The sequence below is a fragment of the Danio rerio genome, chromosome 18 (assembly GCF_052040795.2).
Source record: "Danio rerio strain M-AB ecotype USA chromosome 18, GRCz13ab, whole genome shotgun sequence".
In the NCBI taxonomy this organism is placed as follows: Eukaryota; Metazoa; Chordata; class Actinopteri; order Cypriniformes; family Danionidae; genus Danio; species Danio rerio.
In genome coordinates, this window is record NC_141038.1 from 51,717,887 (window position 1) to 51,730,000 (window position 12,114).

Genomic DNA, 12,114 nt, shown 5'->3' on the forward strand with positions numbered 1-12,114 from the left:
CATACATTTGATTTTGTAACATCATGTTGCACAGGTCACCTTAGTGAAAACCATAATGAAGAAATAAAATGATTTGGAGAGGAACTGAAGTTAGTTTCGACACTTGACCTCGTCAAGTGGAGCTGGAGTCCTCGACTTTCACTCATGCGCACTTATAACTCTCTCTCTCTCCCTCTCTCTCTCTCTCTCGTTTTGTTTTACAGTTGGGGGAAGTGTGTGCAGGACTGATTAGCATCACTGTTTCCTCCTTTCCCATAACCCCCAGACCCCCGCCAGTCGTCTGTTTATTTTAACCCAGAAAAAATGGGCCTTGGCCCGCGAGGACGTGCCCCTCATCAGAGACAGCACTCTCCTCCAAACACACACACACATACACACACATCTGTATTCAGAGATACCCGCATAACACACACACATGCAAGCACACATACAGAGATTTTACTGTAAAAGATGCTTCCATACAATATCGTCTGTATGTACATAGACACACACACACACACACACACACACACACACACACACACACACACAACATGCAGTTTCTCCTCAGTTCAACTGTCCAGTTGTCAAATCGCATAAAATGTAAGCCAGCGGTACCAGAGCTGAATTACACAGCTGTCAGTGTGTGTGTGTGTGTGTGTGTGCATGTGTGTGCGCCACTGACTGACTTTAATGGAGCTGAGAGGATGTGTGTGTATTTACATGTGTGCACGTTTGAGTCACACAACTTTCTGTATGAGAGTGTAATTTAGGTGACAGGTTGACAAATATAAGGAGCACTAATAACTTTTTTTTTTAGAAGTGCTAACAAATAATGTATACGTTTACTGTGCATTATTCTGATTGGCGGAATTGCTGCACAGCATCATGGGTAATGGAGTTTTTCCCTGCTATTAAGTACAATAGTCAATTATTTTTGATTAGATTGGATTAGATTCAACTTTATTGTCATTACACATGTACAAGTACAAGGCGACGGAATGCAGTTTAGGTCTAACCAGCAGTGCGATAGCAGCAAGTGCAGGATACAGGTATACATTATTAAGTGCAGTTATAGAAAAACTATGGTGATATTTACAGATGGATGTACTATGAACAATATATGCAGGTTGCATTAGCTATGAACAGAGATTAACGATAGATGAATATATGCTCAGGTTGCTATTGTTAATCAGTGTGCAGATGGGTAAACATACATGCCCCGCCCCCTTCAGTACGCTTCTCATTTGATGTGCTTGAGCTCAACCAATCTTACTGGCAGAGCTGTGATAAATCAAAACGTTATTGGCTGATTTTTAAAGGGGAGGGGCTACTATATACTCCACCCTGTCTTCATGTTTCAGTTAAGATTACGTCAGACATCACTTGAAAAATTGCACCACTTCATTTCACCTTATTTTCCCATACAGTCATTCATTAGTTTTCCTTCAGCTTAGTCCCTTATTTATCAGGGGTGACCACAGTGGAATGAACCACCAACTATTCCGGCATATATATTTTTTACGGAGCAGATGCCCTTCCAGCTGCAACCCAGTACTGGGAAACACCCATTCACAGTCTCATACACACACTACCGTCGATTTTATTTACCCAATTCATGTGTTTGAACTGTGGGGGAAACCGGAGCACCCAGAGGAAACCCACGCCAACATAACCCCCACTGTTCTACACCGTCCAACCCGCTCCAAGCTGGGATCGAACGGGCAACCTTCCGCATGGGAGTCGGTTGCTCTTACCAAGGAGGCTAAAGACCATGGCCTCTAGCGATTGTCGCTAGGGCACCTTTAGAGGTCAGAGGAGTGAGGTTTACCTGCACAGCACACACTAGCTGGCCTCCGGGTGAACTAACACAGGGTGAACATGCAAACTCCACACAGAAATGCCAGTTGACCACCAGGCTGGGACTCGAACCAGTGACCTTAATGCTGTGAGGCCACAGTGCTACCCACTGCACCACCATGTCACCCTATTTCAATACTGAAAGTGTGTTATTGCATATTGCATGCTTGATATTTGGTGCATGATCTGTAAAAAACAAGAGTCTCCTCTCTGTGTTACCACACATGCATACTTAGTGTAGTACACCAGTGCACAAAATAGTACAGATGAATACCTTCTTGATGGACTGGAGGAGCGGCAGCGCATGATACGTTACAGAAAACTGACACACTCTACATGCAGGACCCATATGTGTAGCCGTTTACAGCTCGTCTCTGGTTTAACTGCCTGCACCTGCAAATACAGCCTGCAGATGCAGGAGTACAGCAAACGCTCAAGCTTTCTGAAAGCACGTGGGTGTCAGCGCTTGTCTATATGTGTTATGGTGTATTGTGAGGCATGTTATTGCCGCATACCTGGAAACCAGAGCCTGGTTGGCAGTTTCCAAATAGACATTAGATGAAATATGGTAACACTTTACTATAAGATTGTCTTAGTTAATGTTAATGCGTTTACTACCAATGAACAATACATTTAGTACAGTGTTTGTTCATGTTTGTTAATGTTCATGGTTAGTTTGTGTTAACTCACGGTGCCTGCATGTTAACAAGCATGAATTTGGATGTTCATAATGCATTATTAAATGTTGAGCTAATAAATGCTGTATATCATTCACTCATTCATTTTTTTGTTGGCTTAGTCCCTTTATTAATCCAGGGTCGCTACAGCGGAATGAACCGCCAACTTATCCAGCTAGTTTTTACGCAGCGGATGCCCTTCCAGCCGTCTTTGGAAACATCCACACACACATTCACACACTCAAACACTAAGGATAATTTAGCCTACCCAATTCACCAGTACCGCATGTCTTTGGACTGTGGGGGAAACCGGAGCACCCGGAGGAAACCAACACGAATGGTGGGAGAACATGCAAACTCCACACAGAAAGGCGAGGACCTTCTTGCAACCTTCTTGCTGCGAGGCGACAGTGATAGCTACTGCGCCACTGAATCACCTGTACTAGTTAGTAAATACATTAACCTTATTGTAAAGAGTGACATAAAATACACCTTCATATGCAAGTAATTCAATAAATATCATAATGTAGAGCACTTTAGCACAATATTAAATCACGCAGACAGGAAAATATGACATCTGGTAAGTCAAATCATGAATTAAAAAGAATTTTAGTCAGTCGTTTCTCTGGAAATTACATCAGGAGTGAGATTCGCTCACATCTTTCCGAAGGCTTTTCTTAGCTGTTTTGAAATTGATGGAAAATCGGACGTAACCCTGGACTTAAAAAAGAGAATGTCAGCTTTGAGGTGGGCTTAACTTCGTTAGTAATGGAGTAAGGGAAGCACAAACATTTGCCATTCATTTTCTATAGGTGACAATCAAAAGGAATATAGTATGAGGGATTGACAGAAGAGTGGAAAAGACATTTAGAAAGTTTCTAAAAAAGTGCAAAACTTAAAGGGTCATGACACCCCACCCTTTCGGTTCAGGTCCACATCAGAATTCTTTCAAAAGATGCATGATGATGGGCGTGGAGCTCTGCGAGCAAAGGGCAGGAGTGGGCGTGGCCAGCAGAGCCGGGGAGAAGGAGGGGAACGAACAACTGTTGTCAGTGGGCTCACAAAATGAGACACAAACCGTGAGGAGACGCATGATTTTATAGATTACAAAGTTAAAATGCAAAGAAATAAACCAACCCAAGCTCATTCTGAAAATGTAGTCCAGCGGACGTTTCTGGAGACAGCGGAATACGTCCCGGGAGATACCTACGGCTGCATTTATTTTTTTCAAGCGAACGCTGCGGGGCGGTGTGACGCTGTTTCCTTTCGCGCTTGCCGGCCGGCCAGCCGACCGCTTACCTCATTGTGGAGGGCTTCCTTGCTGCAACCCGTTTGTCCACTCAGCGCACTGTGTACGTCAGCAGGCTCGAGATGCAGAGAGGAGCTGACCACGGCGATCGGTTTCGACTCCGGGGAAGAGCGGTTCCAGCAATCAGGTAAGACAAAAACAGAATCCCAAAAATTAAGTGAACGAGTTTCGTAACAGGGTGAGAACGTGGTGAAATCTGAAAACGCGGTAGAAAAAAAAAATCAGGGCTTTTCTTTTTTCGGACGGCTTTTGTAAACTGTTGCTCGGGTTTAGGGAAGCGAGTGGGCGGGCGGGTCGATCGGTAAGATTGGTTGGGTTCAGGGAAGGAGGAGGGCGGGTCAGCCGATTGGCCTGTCGCGCAGTCAATCATCCGGTCAATCGGACAGCGGCCTCTAGCGGGTTCACGCGAGAACAGCTCGCGCTCGCGAGAGGCGTATGAGATGCGAAAAAGCGCACAACAGCGGCCTCTCGCGGATTCGCAAAAACAAAAACTGCAGCCGTACGTACCTGCCGGGATGTATTCCGTGGTCTCCAGAAACGTCCGCGGGACTACGTTTCCACAATGAGCCTGGGTTGAAATAAACAGTAATTTAAGTCCCTGCTACATTTGTCATTCGTAATTTCATATAAACACAACCACAATTTGTATCAACAAAAAAAAAAAAAAAAAAAAAAAAAAAACTACTAACACTTCCCTTCTTAGACTTTACAGACCTGAAACTTGCCTTTAGTACTTATTCATTGTTGCTCTTAGTTGTGTAAATTGCTTCCTTGTCCTCATCTGTAAGTCGCTTTGGATAAAAGCGTCTGCTAAATGACTAAATGTAAATGTAAATGTATCATTATAAAGATAATGGTGTTCATATAAGCACTATAAATGAGGACTTCTCCCTCAATCCCCGGGTCTGAATGCAGACTCAGTGTAGCAGGTCTCTTGCCCGGTCTATTTTAACTATTGGCCCTGCTGGTAATCTAAAGGATTTAGGCGAACACAGCAGCACAGCAATGTGTCTAAATGTGAACGAACTTCTGATAAAAGACAACGTCTGCCATTCTCCAATTCTCGCACTGCTCTCCCGACAAAAATGCTTGCTGCATTCAAACAGCTTTGCTGTATCGGTCCTGACAGGATCGCGGGGAAAAAATAACTCTTATATCACAATGTTTGCGTAAACTATGCCTTTAATGCCATGCCATTGAAACTTGTATGCAATGCATTTAAATATATTTGTAACGGGCCACCTAAAATCATACAAAAAAACTCGACCAATTTGACTTTTTATATAGATTTGTTCTCATGCAAATGTACAATAGCCTCAGATTAACATGTTTAGGCAAAAAAGTCAGAGTAACTGCTTATGCCAGAGCTTCTAGGTGACAGAAGGGCGGCCCGTTTCAGTCTGACTAACAGCTGTATCAGTCCAACGGTTTCTGCATGCGGTGGCTTGGATGACAGTTCTAGAGTGTGTTTTGAGGTTACCGTCTCTCACAGGCGAGCTCCTTCACTGGTTTAGATTTGACTAAACCGTGCCTCAGCCATGACTAAAGAAACAACCGAAAACAACAGCTCTGAATTCTGCTGGCACTATTAAGCTTCCTATAAACCAGGGTTTTTCAGTCCTCTTGCATCACCACACTGCGCATTTCTTATGCTTCTCTTTTCATATAAGACGTTTATTCGTATTCAACGATTCAAGTGCCCTGCAAAGTCAACTCCGCAGGATATTTTGCCATGATTTCAGTTTGAAGGAAGCATATATGATTTGGTGTGAATTATGAGGTATTATATTGTATTTATTTTTGGAGGTCATACTCCACGCTTAAGCAGGAAGTGCTATTGTTTAAATATGTGAGTGAAATTTAATTCAACTTGAAATTAGGGTTTCTTAGGGGCTGCATGGTGGCGCAGTGGGTAGCACGTTCATCTCACAGAAGGTCACTGGTTCGAGCCTCAGTTGGCGTATCTGTGTGGAGTTTGCATGTTCTCCCTGTGTTCGCGTAGGTTTCCACGTAACACCATGAGCGGACAAACTGGTTGCAGCGGGAAAGCCCTCCACTTGTAGGTGGGCTGTGTTGCGTCACACCGCCCCGTAGAGTTCACTCGAAAAAAACGAAATGGGGACATACGTACCTCCGGCCACGTAAATCGGGCCTAAATGTGAATGAACTCCTGATAAAAGACAACGTCCGCCACTCTCTAATTCTCGTACTGCTCTCCCGACAAAAATACTTGCTGGACACATACAGCAACTGACAGGATTGCAGTGGTGCAGTCTCACCCCGTCATCAACATTGGGTCCCACAGCTTGGCACTGGCAGACTTGCCTTCCGAAGTCATGAATATTTAACAAGCAAGCTCCTTTTGTAGGATAAGAAAACTCCGCTATGAATAATAATGAAAAACCAAGGCAACATCACTCCACTTGCAGTTTTGCGCTACGTCACAGATTTTGATCCACCCCAAACATCATTTTAAACCCGGAAGATGAAATCAGCTGACAAAAGCTCAAAATTATCCAGTTTTTCCCACAAGTACAGCTGACAGGTGCTAACATTGTCTTAAGTGATGCTTAACTGTGCGTTCACATAGAAGGTGGTGAGAGCGTCAAAGGTGGCTCTGGCCGCCCTGGCGACAACGCTGTCTGCCTTCAGCTCCGGCAGTGAGAGCGTCAAAATTCCCTACATTGATCTTGGATTTAAAGGGGCCGATGCAGAATGTCATGTAAGTTACATTCCTGCATTAAACATGCTTTCTAGCGTGAAAATGGTGCACACTTTTTATCAAATTCATTTAACTACGAAGACCAAGTTGCATGTGAGGCTTTGCTCCACTTATCCAATATGTATATATATATATATATATATATATATATATATATATATATATATATATATATATATATATATATATATACATTAATGCATATCAGTAACTCTGCAGTAACTTTTTTAATCAACCCAAGCTCATTCTGGAAACGTAGCCCCGCGGACATTTCTAGAGACTGCGATTTATGTGGCCGGAGGTACATATGGCCGCGTTTTTTTTTTTTTTTTTCGAGCAAACGCTGCGGGGCAGTGTGATGCCGCTTCACTCCTCCTCTTCGCGCTCGACGGCTGACGGCTCGCCTCCGGCTTTCCCACCTCAACCAGTTTGTCCGCTTAGCTCGCAGCGTTATGTCGGCAGAGCAGAGGCCCAGAGATAGGAGGAGCCAGCCACAATCAGGTAAGATGAAAAACAGAATCCAAAAACAAAAATAAGTTCGCAACGGGGCGAGATCTGAAAACGTGGTCAAAATCGGACGAGGACTTTTGCTTTTTTTTCTGGATGGCTTTTGCAAATCGTCGCTTGGGTTTAGAGAAGGAGGAGGAGGGCGGCTGGGTCAGCCGATTGGCCGCCCGGTCGATCGTTCAGTCGTTCAGCCAGTCATTTGGACGGACGGCCGCTCGACAGCGGCCTCCGGCGGCTTTTCACGCGAAAACAGTGCAGGCGAGAACAGCGTGGGGGCGAACAACAGCCTCTCGCGGATTCGCAAAAACAAAAACTGCTCGAATACGTACCTCCCGAGACGTATTTCGCGGTCTCCAGAAACCTCCGCGGGGCTACGTTTCCACAATGAGCCCGGGTTGTTTTTAATGCATGCTCCTGTTAGAAAAATTGCAAATAATTGGAAATCCAACGCAATAATCAAACCCTTGGGAACATGTGTGGTTGGAACCAAAGTTCACAGTGACTGTGTTCTCTGGACTCCTCTCAAGCGGTGGACTTCTTCATTCTGATTGCTTGCAGCCGAACTGCGTCATAGCTCATTACCATAAAGTTAACTTGATTTCAACTCTCCTCGACGCCCACATCGGCGAAGATGCGCCGTGCTGCTCCTTGCCGCTTAATGCTGCTGGCTCTCATTGAAAATGAATGACTTCAGGCTACTTTGACGCTCTCGCCGCTTTCGGTCTGAACATACAGTAACACACACAAATCTCAAAAAAAGTACTCCAGGGTTTCTTGAACCTTTAAACGCTTTTCATCTCGTTTTACGCTTCTAAATAAATGCTTGAGTCTGTTTAACTGATTATATTTAAGTTACATCACAACATCAATGCTGTAAAAGGAGCCGTATGAAACTGAAAGTAGTCACATTAACATGAATGCTGCGCACATCCTCTATGCAGTATACAAGAGGGTGAATGGAAACACCAAACATGAGAGCGTTCACATGCAGCACCTCGGAGGAAAAAGTTCAAGAGGTCGTTTCTTTCCAGTTGACATTGTTTATGATGCTGCAGCGTATTCAGGCCAAGCTGGAGGCTTTTAGTGAGTGTCTCCAGCAACAAACATCAGCAAATCCCATCAAACCCGACTCGCTCCGGACCCCCGCATGCTCCCTGAGGGGCCCTGAGGCTTGGGAAAAGGACGGCCGCTGCTGAGCCCTCGCGCCCTCATACCCTTGTGGCCTTGTGTCCTATTTGCGGAGGGTGTCAAATCATGGTTGGTGCCACTAGCGGATCCAGCCCAACACACACATGCATATATATACATATGTTTTTATCTATTACATGGTTCAGACGGCAGAGAGACGACACGTTGTGTTACAAAAACAAGCGTGCAGTGTTGCTTTTATAATTTGCTCAAATATCTCGTTTGTCACGAGGGGCATGAATAAAATTCCTGACTAAAAGAGCCAAACTGCAGTTAAAGTCCACCATTTAATAATCTGTCAAAAAATTTGATTACTGGTTTTCATGTAAACACAGTCACTGTCTTTCTGCCCTGTGTGTGTGTGTGTTTGTTTTGCCTCTGTGAAAATCAGCGTGTGCCCAAACCGACACTCTCATTTTTATGCAAATTTTTACAGACCATCCCTCTTTTGCTCCTCCGACACTCCCCCCTAAACAGAGCTGGACGCACCCACTTTCCTGACTTTTTCCAAAGTAGAGGTGTGAAAACACCCTGCTAAAACAAGGGGGTTTCATGGCCCTTCAAAGGCTTAACTGGGTTAATTAGGTTAATTTGACAAGTCATTGTATAACAGTGATTTGTTCTGTAAACAACTGAATTAATAATATTGTTTAAGGGGGCTAATATTTTTGACCTTAAAATGGATTTTAAAAAAGTTAAAAACTGCTTTTATTCTAGCCGAAATAAAACAAACAAGACTTTCTCCAGAAGAAAAAATATTATTGGAAATACTGTGAAAAATTCCTTGCTCTGTTAAACATCATTTGGGAAATATTTGAACATATATTTCTACATATGGTGCATGTCCACGCTTTTCCTAGCACTTTTTTTTTCAGATGCAGGGAGGCTGATGTCAAACACTGGGAGGAATGTTCTCATTTTGAATAAACATTTTTTAAAAAATGTCCTGCACAGAAAAATCCAGAGCATGCAGTCACCTCCCCCATCTACCATCTCTCACACACAAACAAAACACACACACACACACACACATGCATGAGTGTGGCAGAGAAAACATTGTTCTCCGGGGGACGACAGGGACATTGACCCCCAAAGAGATGCTTTTACCAGATGCCTCGCAGTTTCCTCCTCCTCCCCAAAAACTCAAGTGTGTGTTTGCGCGTACATGCACGTTTCATGGTCACACATACACACATATATCTGGACGCCAAACAGTTTTCAACTTTATATTGAGTCAAGAGTGTGTTGACCTCATTCTGAGACAGACACTTGTGTTGTTTTGCTTTAAAATCAACGTGAAATGCTCACAGCCTATTATGAAACTTCATAGTGAAACAAGATTGACGATCTGATAAAGAAGGTTTGTACAAAACATTCATTTGCACAACATTTTCTGGAACGGAAAACTTATTTTGACAGCTTTTCCTTGAAAGGTGTTAAAGTGTGATGGTTATTTTTTGTTGAAGTGAATTGGAGAATTTCAAACACCCATATACACTCATTCACACTACGGCCAATTTAGTTGATCAATTCCTCTATAGCGCATGTGTTTGCATGTGTGGGGGATACCGGAGCACCCAGAGGAAACCCATTCCAAAATGGGGAGAACATGCAAACTCCACAAAGAATTTCCAACTGACCCAGCCGGGACTCGAATCGGTGACCTTCTTGCTGTGAGGCGACAGTGCTAACCACCGAGTCACCTTATCGCCAGCATGAGTACTTAACAATTTTAATAGCAACTGTGGACTACAGGAGTGTGTAAGCGTAGGCCTGTGGTGTCTTTTTACACTGTTATATCGCCATCTACTGGCCAGGCAAGGTTTCCACAGTGGAATGAACCGCCCAAAACTTTAAAATTACAAAGGAAGAATAAAGGGATGAATTTTTTGTCTTGTTTTTAGTATGTTGTTAATGTGTAAAATGTGTTGGATGAATTTTATTGATCAGTAGTGAATTGGATTATTAAATTAAATTAAATTAAATAAATTAAATTAAATTAAATTAAATTAAATTAAATTAAATTAAATTAAATTAAATTAAATTAAATTAAATTAAATTAAATTAAATTAAATTAAATTAAGGCGACACGGTGACGCAGTAGGTAGTGGTGTTGGTTCGAACCTCTGCTGGGTCAGCTGGCATTTCTGCGACACCAGATTAACAGCTTTATTAAGGACAAAGCCAAAAAATTAATAAATGATTGAAAATAAAATGTAACAAAACAAAATTAAAAATTGAATTAAATGATATTAAATTAAAATAAATACATAAATAAACAAATAAATAAACAACATTTGAATACCTTTTTCATTTTGAATAATGATAATATTTAATTAATAATAAATATTAGTATTCATATTAATAAATAATAGCAACAATTATTTATTTAGTTTTTGTTAATGTAGTTTATGTATTAAAATTTAAAATACAACGTCATGGTGGCACAGTGGTTATCATGATCACCTCACAGCAAGAAGGTCACTGGTTCGAGCCTCGGCTGGGTCAGTTGGCATTTCTGTGGGGAGTTTGCATATGGATACGTTAAATTTAATTTAATTTAATTAAATTTAATTTAATTTAATTTAATTTAATTTAATTTAATTTAATTTAAAGAATTAAAATTTTTCATTTTTGATAATAATAATATTTTGTGTTTTTATTACTGTAGCTTGTATATTAATATTTATAATTCTAATTTTATGAAATTTATTTTAAGTAATTAAGTATTAAGTTTATTTAATCAAATATGAATAAGTTTATTTATTATTAGGTATTATTAAGTATTCAGTTTATTTGATGATTAATTTGTTTATTTAAGTATCAATTGAGCATGTTCAACTTTTAAATAATGACATTTTAAGTAAATTTAATAATTATGAAATGTCAAAACTTGATTAAAGTAATAATCAGCCTAACAGATGCAATGAACATACTTATTCTGATCTGTGGACATTAAAATACATATGACTGACACATTTTGGTATATTTGAATACGAATTTATTATTAAATGGGATGTATTATATATTTATTGCCATTTCTGTGTGGAGTTTGCATGTTCTCCCCGTGTTCACGTGGGTTTCCTCTGAGTGCTCCGGTTTACCCCATAAGTCCAAGCACATGCGCTATAGGTGATTTGGGTAAGCTAAATTGTCTGTAGTGTATGAGTGTGAATGAGCGTGTATGAATGTTTCCCAGTGATGGGTTGCAGCTGGAAGGGCATCATATGCTGGATAAGTTGGCGGTTCATTCCGCTGTGGCGACCCCTGATTAATAATGGGATTACGCCAAAAAGACAATTAAAGAATGAATATATATATATATATATATACACTAAAATATACGCTCCCCAAAATAAACCCCAAAAATATAGCTCACATCACACACACATGCACACACACACACACACAAACACAGTTCTCCTACCATTGTGGCTGTACTCGGGTCCATTGGGCACCTCCTGCAGGGTGATGTGTGTGTACGGTGGTTTGGGCGCAGCAGGGTGTTGTGGGTGACAGACGACAGGAGGCTGAATGTGAGGAAGCAGAGACACTGGCATCACACCACTCGACCTCTGCAAACACAAACACACACACACACACACACACACACACACACGGATTAACAATGCACAATCTCTCACATGGCCATTAAAAGCTCAATACCAGAATAAGTATTTTCTGATCATTTACTCAACATCATTTGGGAAATGTCTGAAAATTTAAAAAATTTGAAAAATCACAGGCGGGTGAATAATTTAGACTTCATCTCTATTTGTCGGTTCTCAGAAATGTAGCTCTGGGTACATATCTCCAATGAAAGGTCTGGGTTGAATAGTCATATATCTGAACGCTTGTTGAGTCAAAGCTCT

General features: G+C 41.6%; 1 protein-coding gene across 4 annotated transcripts in view; it reads right to left on the reverse strand.

Moving 5' to 3' along the window:
* ets1 (ETS proto-oncogene 1, transcription factor) overlaps positions 1-12,114 on the reverse strand; it is a 91,519-nt gene that overhangs the window by 65,757 nt on the left and 13,648 nt on the right. For all 4 annotated transcript variants that reach the window (NM_001442500.1, NM_001442499.1, XM_087291474.1 and 1 more), the window contains 1 exon segment: positions 11,670-11,817. In NM_001442500.1, the coding sequence (NP_001429429.1) occupies positions 11,670-11,817 (148 nt within the window).